The sequence below is a fragment of the Cheilinus undulatus genome, linkage group 7 (genome assembly GCF_018320785.1).
Source record: "Cheilinus undulatus linkage group 7, ASM1832078v1, whole genome shotgun sequence".
Lineage (NCBI taxonomy): Eukaryota > Metazoa > Chordata > Actinopteri > Labriformes > Labridae > Cheilinus > Cheilinus undulatus.
The window spans coordinates 39,790,031-39,804,649 of record NC_054871.1 but is presented as its reverse complement, the minus strand read 5'-3'; the positions used below and the strand labels follow the sequence as shown (position 1 = coordinate 39,804,649).

General features: G+C 38.7%; 1 protein-coding gene across 1 annotated transcript in view; it reads right to left on the bottom strand.

Annotated features, from left to right (window-relative positions):
- LOC121512512 (espin-like protein) overlaps positions 1-14,619 on the bottom strand; it is a 33,424-nt gene that overhangs the window by 12,215 nt on the left and 6,590 nt on the right. The window contains exons 3-5 of the mRNA XM_041791812.1: positions 11,929-12,115; positions 11,661-11,843; positions 11,411-11,542 (exon numbers count right to left, since the gene is read on the bottom strand). Coding sequence (XP_041647746.1) covers positions 11,411-11,542; positions 11,661-11,843; positions 11,929-12,115 — 502 coding nt within the window. The remainder of the gene's footprint in view (positions 1-11,410; positions 11,543-11,660; positions 11,844-11,928; positions 12,116-14,619) is intronic.

Genomic DNA, 14,619 nt, shown 5'->3' with positions numbered 1-14,619 from the left:
GTACGATAGGCGTGTGAATCATTCCTTCTCCAGAAGATGAGATTCAAATCTCAGTTCACAGGATACAATTCAATTTGCTGATGATTCATTAAAATACAGAACGATTTGGTCCGTTTTGATTTGGTACAAACTGATAATGGAATAAAAATATTTTTTTTTGCTTTAACAAAAAAAATTTTAAAAAGGGGGAAAACAAGATCATTTCATGATAGTCTAAGTTTATTTGATCTTATTTCTAAAAGACTAAATCCCAGGCCTCCTGTGCAAACATTATGAAATTATGTTTAAGAAAGTTTTCATCACACCTATGCCAAGGTGTCTCTTTGACAGTTAGTTGGAAGATCGATATTAAAATGAGTTTTTACTAGTACATACATTTTTGTCCTTCTGTACTTGTAACTTTCTTGGCATTGTTAATCCTGATAACAGTAACAACCAAACAGTAAAATTTGCCCAAGAAGCACAAATTAAAACTAATTTAAAAATCAAAAGAATATTTTGATAGACAGTGTTCTGTGTGCCTGCTTGTACATGAAAACAAAGGGTTGAAATAATATTGAAAACAATCAAATAAAAACAGATTTCAATACATTCAATTTTCTCTTTTCATAATTCCTCTTAATGTGAATACTTAGTGAATACGTCACTAAAATGTTATTTCCTCTCTCTGTATCTGGCTGCTCTTTACTGTTTTTGTCACTGTCGATCAATTGATCTCTAGCTCACTGAAGTCCTCTGTTTAATATCATATCAGTAGGCTCAGACATATTGATTTTGTCACCAAATCAATCACTCCAAACAATACGTTACGGTTGTAAACACTGTGAAAAAACAGGCTGTAGTTACAGTGAGAATTGGAGACTTCCCCAAGTTTTTAACCAAGAGAGGTGTTTATGTTTGGGTCTGTTTGAGCTACATTTAGCGTTAGCATCTTAGCTAAACTTAAGCACTGCCGCCTCAACAGGTGAGATTTATGGGCTGTTGATATCCTTAATTGCTTTTCTCTAAGGCGTACAGATGGGCATACATTTCGAGACTGCTGAATTAGTAGGGAGTGTTGTGATTTATGAGACGTTAAGTCAGTGTTCTCGAGGGTAACTACCTGAACTAGCTGGCAGGCATCGCTCCATATTATGAAGACATGACATCACAAGGAAATTATTAAAATGCTCACTCAAGTCTTACAAACAAAATCACTATTACAGATCAATCAAATCAGTTGATTGAAGGGTTAAAATGGCACTAAAATAAAGTTGAGAAAGTCTTGTCTTCTTATTAGTATTAGTTATAATCAAGCTTTTAACATTGCCAGGAGTGCCACTTTTGTCCACTAGGGGCTGAGGTGGAAAGTAACTAATTAAACTTACTCAGATAACTGTAATTGCAAGCTTTTTTTTGGGGACTTTAACTTTGTAAAGTACATTTTAAAATCAGTACTTTTACTCCTACTTAAGTTTTAAGCAGAGTCACTGTACTTTTACTTTGGATAAAAGAATGTTTGACTATTTCCACTTTTGTTGACTACATAGTAGCACATTGTGAGAGAATGATCCCACATCACCTCCCAAAACAGCTGTTATACGCAGAAAAACCCAGAGTGTTGAAATCTCAGGGTTGATTATTTCAGAGTTGAATTTAACTCCCATCCCAATGTGTAATTTCTTTTGCTCATATTTCTGGTGGATTGTTTTTTTAATGTGAGACAAATTTACGCCATGAATAAAGTTATCAACTGAGTTAGAGTTCCCGCCTGTGAATTTGGGTCTAAAATATGCATAGTGCATTTTCTTCATTATTGCCTTGCTATGATGTTGACTCTGTGCTTTGTTCTTGCTAGAGGAGACCCACCTTGCCACAGATTTTCAAGAATTACTGCAGCTCTGTCATATTATAAACATGCATTACTTTCAAAGCGTTGCAAAATCAGCACAAAAGTCCCTTATAATGGCTTTAATTGATATTCATCATCAGGACAGCAGAAAAATAATTTAATTATTCACTTGTTGGCCTGAGTGTCGCAGTAAGAGCAGTCCATAGAGTACACCATGTTACTTTTGGATATGCTATAGAGCAGTGGTTCCCAAGATGGGGTCCTGGCAACCCTAGGGATGGTGCCAAAGACCTCTGAAGTGGGGGAGTCTGTCTGCTCTCACATTGTCAAAATTAGATGTACATATATATTTTAAAAATCATGATTAGAAACATAAAGTAAAGTTTTAGGACGTAAAAGATAAAAAAAAGGCATTTTTTTAATCAAAAAGGTCAACATTTTTAGGATCATAAAGTCGTACATTTACAAGAGAACAAACTTAGAAATTCAGAGTTTAAAAAGTCAGAATTTGCAAGAAAAAGTTTGAAATTTTCAAGTTAAAAAAGTCTTAAATTTTTACACTAGAAACACAAAAATTATATATATATATATATATATATATTTTTTTTTTTTTTTTTTTTTTTTTTAATTGTAAATTTAAAAAAGTGTGAAGTCTAAAATTTACAAGAAACCAAACTAAAAACAGTGGTTGGATTTTGACTTTATAATTTAAAAAAATTTAAGTTTTGTTTATGTACATCTAAGACTTTTAAAGTCTTATTTTTTCAGATATCAAAAAAAAATTTTAACTTAAAGATTTCAGTTTTGTCTTGAAAATGAACAGATCCTCTTGATTATGTTTTTTTTTTCTTCTAGAGATTACTCTGTTGTAATAATGGAGAGTTTACACTGATCTTTGGTCAAGAAGAAGCGTGTGGGGTTGCGCAGATAGTCGAGTGGTTTAAGGCGTGCCCCATGTACGCGGGCAGCCTGGGTTCGAAACTCGCCTGTGGCCCTTTGCCGCATGTCTCTCCCCACTCTCTCATCCCCTGTTCCCAGGTCCGTCCACTGTCCTTCTCTATCTAATAAAGGCACAAAAGGCCCAGAAATAAATCTTAAAAAAAAGAAGTGTGTGTAGGCCTATAATGTTAACATTTTGTCAATGCAAACAATCAAAATTTGATGTGTACCTCCTTAAGTGGGTCTACAGGAGGGACTTAGTTTTTCTTAGATATGAATAGGGAGGCCCTGAGAAAAAAAAAAAGGGAAACCACTGCGTATTCTGTATATAGATGAGTAAAACAGATCCTAGTATATCTCTGATATAGCCAGAATATGTTGCCTTTTGAAAGATCAACAGGCCAAATGTAAAAACAGGGTGGAGGGTTTAAAAAGATTTCAATCTCTGCTATTATGAAGGATATAAGTCCTTAGATGCTCATGATGTCAAACAGATATGTTTGTACATCAGATACAAAATGCTACTAAAACATTCTTGGTTTATCGTTGCAAAACACTGAAGTGGAAACTTTTGACAGAATCCCAAACAACATAGCGATAAATCAGACAACAGTGTGTCCTCTTCTCTCTGTAAGTAATCTAAAAATACTGTCCTTGTAAAACAGTTCCTTTGGCCCCATCTCTGTGAACAGAGAGCAAAAGCCCCAAATGTGTGTGAAGTAAACCTCACAACACACTGTTTATTTGATTGCAGCTGTTTTGGAGATGCGAGATGAGGAAGTGCGGTTGACAGAGCTGAACAAGTCTGACCTCGTTGTGAGCTATCCAAACATGCGGAGAGGCCAAATGTACTGCTCTCTCCATGGTCAACATCCCAACCCATTTAGGTCACTGCTCGGAAATGAGATGATCTGAGTGACACTTAAGAACCAATGAAACCTGTGATCCACACAGCACTTGACAACCCTGAAACACCACCAGAAATGTAATTAAAGCACTGCTGCCTACACAGTGCATTTAGAAGCAATAAATAATCTGCCCTGTAAATATTATGCTGATTTGAATCAATCAGCTGCCGGTTCAGGTTCTCTATCAGATAACCTCTTTGTTCACATCAAGACTCAGATTGTGTGTTCAAAAGAAACCTGATATATCCTCCTGCCTGCTACCCACATCATACAGTATCCAGAGGTGACAATCATAGCGCTTCCAAGTCCCTGGAAAAAACATGACACACAATCAAACGTGTGTTTGAAGCCAGTGACATCCTGCTCTCCAGCTCCACAGAGGGATAGGGTTGCTGGTTCCAGGCATCAGAATGGTGAAAACGCTGAAACTTAAGCTTGTGGATCTCATAACGAACTCAGCCCCCGGGCCCTCTACCTGAGCCGCAGGAGAGGGGTAACTGATAGGCCCTTAGCTGGCGCGGGCTCCGGCTGCGTTGGACGTCGCAGCGGCCCCGGTGCTAATTAGCTCTTCATTGTTCCTAGGGAGGATTATTTCTGAAGGGAGAGCTGTGCAGCAACGCCTCGCTGGCTCCCTATCATCATCCTCTTCATGTTTGAGTGCTGCTCTTCTCTGCTGACTTATTCATAGCGCCTGTTGGCCGACAGCTTCGTTAGTCTACGTATGCTGCTGTGTATTCCGGCTATAGGCGGAGAGCAAAGTGTGAAAGGGCGAATAAACGACAGGCTGCATGTGGACTTTAAGGTTCAACAAGTGTGCTGACAGAGTGGTCCCAGTGGGCTTTTTAAGTTCAAAGTATTTTCTGTTTCCTGTTTCAAATCAGCGCCACTAGCTCCAACTTCAGTGTCAGTAGAGCTAGGTGATATGGACCAAAAATCATACCTCAAAATTTTCTAGCTGAATGGCATGTTTAATATACATCCCCATTTCCAAAAAAAGTTGGGGCACTATTTAAAATGTAAATAAATACAGAATGCAATGATTTGCAAATCTCATAAACTCATATCCTACCCATGATAGAACATAAAAAACATCAGATGTTGAAACTGGAACATTTTACCATTTCATTAAAAATATTAGCTCAGTTAGAATTTGATTGAAGCCACACATCTCAAAAAAGTAGGGACATGGCCATGTTGTGTAGCATCCCCTCTCCTTTCAACAACATTCTTTATTGTCTGAGAAGTGAGGAGACCAGTTGCTGGAGTTCTGGGAGAGGAATGTTGTCCCATTCTTGTCTGATGTAGGATTTTAGCTGCTCAGCATTCCTGGGTCTTCATTGCTTCATTGATTTCCCTTTTATGATGCACCAAATGTTTTTTGTTGGTAAAGGTCTGGACTGCAGGCAGGCCAGCTCAGGATCTGGACTCCTCTACTGTGAAGCCATGCCGTTGTTATGGATGGGGTATGTGGTTTAGCATTATCTTGCTGAAATATGAAAGATCTTCCCTGAAAAGACGTCTGGATGGGAGCATTTACTGCTTTAAACCCCTTTACACTTTTCAGTACTGATAGTATCTTTCCAGATGTGTAAGCTGTCCAAGACATAGGCACTAATGCAACCCTATACCACAGAGATGCAGGCTTTTGAACTATGCGCTGATAACAAGCTGGATAGCCCCTCTCCATTTTGGTCTGCAGAACACAGCGTCCATGGTTTCCAAATGAGCATCAAATTTTGATTAATCTAACCACAGAACAGTTTTCCATTTTGCCTCAGTACATTTTAATTGAGCTTTTGCGGTGTTTCCGTATCCTGTTCACATATGACTTCTTTTTGCATGATCCAGCTTTAACTTAGCCTTGCAAAGCAGATGGATACCCCCGTTTCCGTGTTTCAAACTGGCGAATCCATCTTGCAAAGCTCCAATCTGAACTGTTTGGGCCCGGTTAGAAAGTGACAGGACCAATCAGCGACTAGGGGCAGTGCTTTCGGGCGCGGTGGAGTCGTGACATAAGCAAGCAGCAACAAGAGGCTGGTGCAGATATGGTGGAAGACATCAGCATGGATGTTGCTAAAGCGCCAGTTTTATCAGAACTTGATGACATTTCTTCAATAAAAGAAAAACAAAGAACAGCGTTGAGTTGTTTTCTTTTTAAAAACAACAAAAGTTGTGTACTGACATGTCTATAGTTGCCATGATTCACGTTATGCAGTTCTCTATGGATTTACTCCTTGGTAGCGGCTACATCATGTGTTTTGTTGCTCTGACTGGCCCGTAAAGATGTGACAGAATGTTCATCCAATCACCCTCTGAGGATTTTTTCAAAACCTCTGCCCTTCCCGAAATGCTGTATGTGAGAGGTTTCCCAGATGGATGTGTGAAACAAATCCATCTGGTGTGTCAGGCTAGCCTTAACTTGCATCTGTGCAAAAATTGTGTTGACAGACAATGATTTCTGGAAGTGTTCCTGAGCCCATGCAGGGATTTCCAGTACAGTATCATGACTGTTTTTCATGCAGTGTCACATGAAGGCCTGAAGATCATGAATGTCCAATAATAACCTTTGACCTTGCCCCTTGCACACAGAGATTCCTCTAGATTCTCAGAATCTTTTGATGATAGCATGTACTGTGGGTTGTTGGATATTAAAGTCTTTGCAATTCAATGCTGTGAAACCTTTTTCCTGAAACCGTTTGATCATTTTTAGATTGTCACAGACTTTCACTTTATTAATGAGACTCTGCCTCTCTAAAATGCTCCCTTTATACCCAGTCAAGTCACTAACCTGTTACCATTTAATCTAATTAGTTTCAAAATGCTGCTCCAGCTGTTTACATCACTAACTCTTAGTTTTTAAGCTTTTCATTGCCCTGTCCCTACTTTTTTGAGATGTGTTGCTACCATGAAATTCAAAATGAGCTTATCATTTTCATGAAATGGTCAAATGTATCAGGTTTAACATCTGATATGTTGTACATGCTCTACTGTGAAAAAAAGAAAAAAAAAAAGGTTTATAAGATTTGGAAATCATTGCATTCTATTTTATTTACATTTTATGCCCCAACTTTTTTGGAAATGGGTATGCATATCTTGATACTTTTTTCTGTAAATAAAGAAAAAATAATTTTACAATACCAGAATCAAAAACTTTGACTCCAGTAAATTTATGATTCTGGTAAACATCAAACAATACTAAAACCTGTTTGACAGCAAAAATCCTGACACCAAACTTTGGGTAATTCTTATGTTTGATTATCACAAAATGCAGCCAAACTCCTGCTCACTGTCTAAACTATACAAAAACATTAGAAACTTTTCTTTACACTGAGACTGTCAGCATTTTCCAGTCTCATAAGTCCAGCTTAGACCAAAGATTCACAAGGCAATGAGTCTGTTTTAGAAAATTGTAGGGGAGAGTTGAAGCTAAACCAAGTCATCCCATATTGAACCAGGTCAGCTAACTGTGTTTCCTGTGATTCAGTTTATCAGATTGCATACAGATGGTTTTTATCATCAGCAGAATATGTCGTAAGGTAAAATCATAATCTGAATTTTGGAAATGATTACATTTATTTTTACTTTTCACACAGAAACTTCAGCCTGACAAATACCCCTGTCCTCCATCTACAGGAAGCAAAAGGCAGATCTGTGGTGCTATACTCGATAAGTAGCTAAATTTGTCCATGTAGAAAAATTTTATTCTCAGTAGATATCTTAGATATAACATCTTAGTTTTGTGTTTATATGTTCTGGGAAATATTGCTGCCATGCTACGATGGTGATAAAAAGGGGAAACAGTTATGAATCACCCTCATGCAGGAAGCGTACCGCCTAATAATAATACTATGCATCATTAAGACAACAAAAAACAGTGAATGTGCAGTATTGTGTTTAACACTGTACTTTACTGTGCAGTAACAAAAAGTAAATCCCTTTAAACTGACTGACTGACAGAGTAATTGCTATAGAAATGATCTGCCTCCTCCAGTTACAGCAGTGCAAACTAACAAGCGTTCAGAATGTTTTAGCATGGCCCATCAGTTTCAACTCATCTTAAGCTTATCTTTAAATACCATGTGTTTCAACTTGACAAAATCCCTATTATAGTACTGGTGTCATAAAGTACAGAAACTTTGTTGCTTTTAGTCATACTTTCGCCCAAAGGAGAGAGCATGGTCTAGCTCCTTGTCAAAGACATCCACTCTGATGTATTTGGAAAATCCAGATATAGTGCAGGAGGATGTTTGCAATTTCTGATAATCAAAAGTGATAAACTGCCCAGTATTGGATGTATAACCCACTGAAAATCTAAAATCCCCTATCTTCAAATATTAGAATGTCACAAAACAGTCCAAAAGAGGAATTATAATACAGAAATGCTGAAATGATGCTCATTTATAAAATCAGTACTTTTTCAGAGCTCCTTCTGCACAAATTACTGCATCCATGTGATATAGCATGGAGCCAATCAGTCTGTGGCACTGCAGGGGTGTTATGAAGCCCAGGTTGCTCTGATATGAGTCTGCTGTCTCATCCGGCTCTTAACATTCCCCCACAGATTCTCTATGGGATTCAGGTCAGGCCAGTTGGTTGACCAATTAAGCACGGTAATGCCATGGCCAGTAAACCAGTTTCTGGTCATTCTGGCTTCACTGTGGACAGGTGCCAAGTCCTGCTAGAAAAGGAAATCAGTATCTCCATAGAACTCCTCTGCAGATGGAAGCATGAGCTGCTCTAAAATCTCCTGTAGACAGCTGACAGCATTGAACCACTCTAGACTTGATAAAGCAGTGGACCAACACCAGAACATGATATGGCACCTCAAACCCTCACTGACTGTGAAAACTAAACACTGGACTTCAAGCACCTTGGATTCTGTGCCTCTCCAATCTTCCTCCACTCTGAGACCTTGATTTCCAAATGAAATTTAAAACTTAGTTTAATCTGAAAACAGGACTTTGGACCAGTGAGTGATGGTCCAGTTCTTTTTTTCTTTAGCCCAGGTCAGGATTTATGACACTGTCTGTGTTTCAGGAGTGGTTTAACACTAGAACACAACACTTGTAGTCCATTTACTGGATACGTCTGAGTGTGGTAGCTCTTAACATACTGACGCCAGCCTCAGTCCACTCCTTGTGAAGCTCACCTTTGCAAATTGAACTTTTCCACTATATTCTTTGATTTTGGATTATACTAGATTTTCATGAGCTTTTAAACATATTTCCCTTTGTATGAGATAATTCTAGGAAATATAAAAGTTTAACTTTTTGAAGTAAATCAAGGAAAATATTTTTCTTTTACTTGAAATTCATTTTTTCAGCTCTGCCTATAAAGTATAGCTGAGCCACTTTGATATAGTACTTCATCTTAAGTGTATTAACATTAGTAAAACTAATCGAATGATGAGATAACCTTGCAAAGCAGATGGATACGCCCATTTCTGTGTTTCTCTCTGGCGAATCCATGTTGCAAAGCTCCCATCTGAACCGTTTGGGCCCGGTTAGAAAGTGACAGGGCCAATCAGCGACGAGGGGCAGTACTTTCAGGTGCAGCGGAGTTGAGACGTAAACAAGCAGCAGCAAGAGCTGGTGCAGTTATGGAGGAAGAGATTAGCGTGAATGCTGGTAAAGCGCCAGTTTTATCAGAACTTGACAACATTTCTTCGTTAAAAGAAGAACAGTGAGTTGTTTTCTTTTCAAAAACGACAAAAGTCGAGTACTTACATGTCTATAGTCACCATGTTTTGTGTTATTCCTCAGTAGCTGGGCACGCGCAGCTCGATAGCTGCTACGTCATGTGTTTTGTTGCTCTGATTGCTACCCATAGAGATGTGACAGACAGAACGTTCACCCAGTCACACCGAGTTTTTTTCAAAGCCTCTGCCTTTTCTCAAATGTTTCCTATTGAAGCTTTCCCAGATGGATGTGTGAAACACATCCATCTGGTGTGTCAGGTTAATGATGAGAACTATGCTCTGTGCAGCAGAGAGCCGAGACCCTGATCTATTCAGGTGAAAAACAAGAGCAAACTGCATGCAGGTGCCAACTTTTTAGGAGCATTGGTACTTGATGATTATTAGCATGATTATGCTTGTAAGATGAAGCAAGTAGCAGAGCAAATAAACACCAATCACACTGCTATTTGCAGCCATAATCCTATCAGGATTTTGTTATCATTTGGTTGCAAATATGTCCATATCTCACACAATTGTATCAATTTAGTCATGAAAAAGCATGTAACTGAATGCTTCCTGGGCTGCATGGTGGCCCAGGGGTTAGAGCTCTTGCCTCACAGCAAGAAGGTTCCCTGGTTTGCTTCCTGGTCAGGGCCTTTCTGTGCGGAGTTTGCATGTTCTCCCCGTGCATGTGTGGGTTCTCTCTGGGTACTCTGGCTTCCTCCCACCACCAAAAACACGCTGCTTAGGTTAATTGATCACTCTAAATTGGTCATAGGCGTGAATGCGAGCGTGCCTGTTTGTCTGTCTCTCTATGTCAGCCCTGCGATTGACTGTCGACCAGTCCAGGGTACCCCGCCTCTTGCCCTATGACAGCTGGGATAGGCTCCAGCTCCCCCGCGACCCCCAACGGGATAAGTGGTATAGAAAATAATAGATGGATGAATCCTTCCAATCAAAATGTTTGTATAGAAATACAGCACTATTTCCAAGAGTCAAAACTAGGAAGTACAATACAGTCAAGCACCAGCTTTATTTTCTATCATGGGCCATATTTTATTATATTTTTAGAATTTGCTTTGGGCTAATTAAGGATGTCACAGTTTGGACACCCTTGATATAAATGCTCCAAATAAAATGATAATATCCCATTTAAGTTCCACATGTCAAATAACTTATCTGGTAAATAAGAAGAGGAATTGACTATCCCAAAGTGTCAGTCTTAAATTAACCATCTAAATTCAATACTGATGCAGTAATTAAAGAAAAACTAATGCACAGGGCAAACTGACAGTTAATTTGAGCTAACTGCAGGCTTGTTTTTACCTCATTGACCTCTGACTTGTACAGGCAACTTCAGCACAAACAAAAGTGTAAACACTGAAATATTCATCATCACTATGAGGAGCGCCGCGTGTCTGCGCAGAACAAAAGAGCTAATCTCAGAGAGTCCTCAGCAGCAAACTGAGAACCCAAATCTCCTCTGGCACTCACGCCATTCGCGCCTGTAAAGCCTTATTAAAACACAAAAGCCATCATCCTCCACTCTGTGAGACCTCTTAAACAGAGAGCACAGCAATCAGGCTGAGTGGAAGACAACAGTGCTAGAGAACAACAGGCCTGACCTGCATGAAATACATGTCGCAAATTAAGAAATGACTCAGTGAGGTTTCAAGACCTTCCAGATGTTTGCTGTTGACCGTACGCCCCAAATTAGCTTTGATTATCATGCCAGAGTAAACAGCTGGGCAGTTCTGACACAAAGGGAGGATAAAACACAAACAACTGATGACTTAAATAGGCGTTTCTAATATTTTGTGTGTTAGATAGCAACTTTAGGGGAAAAAGATGTTGGCCTGAGCAAGAGTGTTGTTGGCATGTGATGGATTGAAGGTGATAAATACTTAAATCAACAGCTGTTGGGCTTATATTCTAATGTAACAGGCATTTCAATGTCAAATTCTGACTAACTTACATTCCTAATGTTCTGATTTTAGTTGTGTAAAGCTCCATGAGTTGCTTGTTTAAAATGCAGGTGAGAAGGACAGAGCTTACATTTTCCTCCATGGTACAGAGATATCTGGCACATTCATGGTGTCTATTATATGCTGCCAACTCTGCTGCTGTGAACCCATCAATTTCCCGGTCTGAAGTGTTTGCATGATTGGCCAGCAGGATTTTACAGCACTGACAGAAGGAACAAGAAAAAAAAACAATGTTATAGAAGATGCATTATCAGAAAAGGGGTTTTATTAAAAAAATAAAAATAAAATAAAATAAAAACTAAAGAAAACCTCCATCTTACCTCTAACTCTCCATTCTCTGCAGCATCATGCAGTGGTGTCCCTCCCCAGTAATCTTTCATGACCTTTGATCCCATGAGAAGCAGCGTCTCCAAGATGCAATAGTGCCCTCTGCTGGCAGCAAAGTGCAGAGCAGTTGCTCCTTCTCTGTCCTGGCAGTTCAGGCTGACACCAGTACAGGTCGCCTGTTTGGGGTTAAAGAAGAGGATCAGATTTGTAAATAAACACACACATGTATTTAGGAAATCAATGTAGTGCCTCTGTACTGACCAGCCATGCCACCACAGCTCGGTGGCCGATATGAGCAGCAGCATGCAGGCAGGTCATGCCATCATGGGCCTTCAGGTGGACATCAGCCCCGCAATGGTTTATAAGGTACTCTACTACATGCAGGTGTCCCTCTTGGCAGGCTAGGTAGAGTGGGGTAGCACCAAGACCTGTCTGATGGTTCACAGAGCTGTGTTTCAACAAATAGGAAGAAAAGGTGGGAGGCATGAGCTCAGGTCAAGGCTACTAACTGGCTAAAACGTTGAATAAGTAATAACATAGATGTCAAAAATACTTCCACACACTTATTTGATTCATGATTTGCACCCTGGACCTTATTGTTGAAAAACAGTGGTCAGTTAGCAAACTGCGATATCTGTCGTCTAAAATAAGGATGCATTTAAATACCAGTATTTCATGTAATTCAGCAAAAGATTTTCTCATCACTTCCTGGTTGTTCTTTGAGTCTATTTTCCAAATAACCTATGTGATTGGGTATTTGAATTGTAGTCCCTCTTCTTGAAATGTTACTGGAACATGTCTTACAAACTGAAAGTCTGAGATTTTTCCCAGAGGCGGCACAAAACTCTCACACTGCTGACATTTTCTGTCACATTTGGCCATGCGAACGAACCAGATTTTAACAGATGACGTCTTCTGCCCAATAAGATACTTTCTATGAATCAGCAGTTAGGTATTATAGCTCAACAGCATTCAGCAACTGATTCAACACAGCAGATTTACATCTGCTACTGACACTAGGGCTGGGTGTGACATGATTTGGCAAATTTGTCTTTAGCGCAACCCACATACTCAGCTCTGCTCATTTTCCAACAGGCTTTCCAACGGTATAAGATTTAGTGCCAAGAAGCATTGTTAGGACAAGGAAAAAAATCTAACAAACACAAATTTCCTTACTTTTGGTGCTAAGTTTATTAGTGTTCCTTACAGTAAACAATCCCTTACTCAGCATTAGGCCTTGCATCTATTTTTTTTTCCCAATTCAACCTCATCATAAATTAATTCAATAAATAAATGATATCATCCAACTGAATATCTAGTTCGAAAACATATCCATCTTAACTCATTATTGTCCAGCTCTAACTGGCACTGGTGAAAAGTGCATTGCTGATGCCAACTGGCCAGGTTTGTCAACAGGGCTGAAATCAGCCCAATAAACTGTTTACCAATGCAGTGGTGCATCCCCAGCCTTCTAGCACACACAAAATCTACATTAAGAGGTCTGGACCTGTGCTGATCACAGATGCTTTAGTGTGTTTAAGTATGTTTAAATTTTGTTATATACTAATAAAAAATAAGTTATATTTTATGAAGAAAAACTCAAACCTACAAAGTGCTTAACAAATTTATTAGACCACCCGTCTCAGAGACCATCATGAACTGCTTTAATTCTGACTCTTTTATTTTCAGTCAGCTCTCGATGTTTTACCATTTTGAACAGGAATGAGGAATTTCAAACTGAATTCACCTTTTTATACCCAAATTTGAGCTGGCTCACTGGGCTTCTCTGAGAAGTCAAAAATGAATCAAGCATAACATTCAACCACTAAAACTTGTTTTTCTGTTCAGGAATGCAAGTAAATAACTATAACTTGACATATTAATCAAGAAACATTAATGTGCTTTAATATTTTTTCAGTTTTTTTGTGAATCAGTAAATTTGAAAATTCATGGATAACAATAATAATGATATTTTAGCATCAAAAATATCATTTTGGTTAAAGAGCTTCTACATATTGGTGTATTAACCATTGCAGAAACATAAAAATTGATTTTGGTTTTACCATTTTTTTTCAATGCTGTTAATTTTGGGCAGCTGTGGCATAACCCTTACTTTGGGTGGTGGTCTTATAAATTTGTTAAGCACTGTAAATCAGCAGCAAGTTATAAATGCAGTGGCTTTAGAGATAGATGGTGGCAAATGAAACTGAAATGTAATGAGTTTAACTGAAAGTTAAACTGAAGTGTCTAAGTAGTGAACAGTGAGTTGACAAATATTCTTTGATTTGTGTTCTGAATTTGTTCTTAAGTCATTTTTTCCGCATTTCAAAGATCTTGTCTTTTAAATGGAGAACGTCTAAACACTAGGAACGGCTTTGTCTGCTGAAGCCTTTCCACAGTATAGATTAATATAAGATATGTTACATAAATCAGGATGAAACCTTCAAGCCCATGTCCTTCAAGCCTGTCAGACACCTCAAAGCTGCATTAACATTGGCAAACACGCTGATCTTCAACCACATGGCTGACATGTGAGTGACGGTGTCTCCTTGACATGTATTATTCACAGGTCACTGACGTTCACATGTGACTGTGTGACCCTGCTGTGCATCATGCAAATTACAGTCATACTCTCCTGTAACCCAGAGATGAAACAGGAAGAACAACCTATCTTTATTAGGTACTTACTTACTAAGTGCCACTGTCTCAGGTTCAGGAGGAAGACGAGAGATGGGGTTAATGGGGTTAACATTTCTCAAATGCATCCCTGTATGACTGAAGCCTTCTGATATAAATCATCAGATTCATTTATGGGTCATTTGAAGATATTAATGAGTTATCTTTGTCAATTTAATGAAATACAAAGATCAACTTACTAAGAAAAACTAGACTAATAGAGCAGGTAGCAATAAAAGAAATGCATTACTCAGCCTGTCTAATAAACTCCAGTTA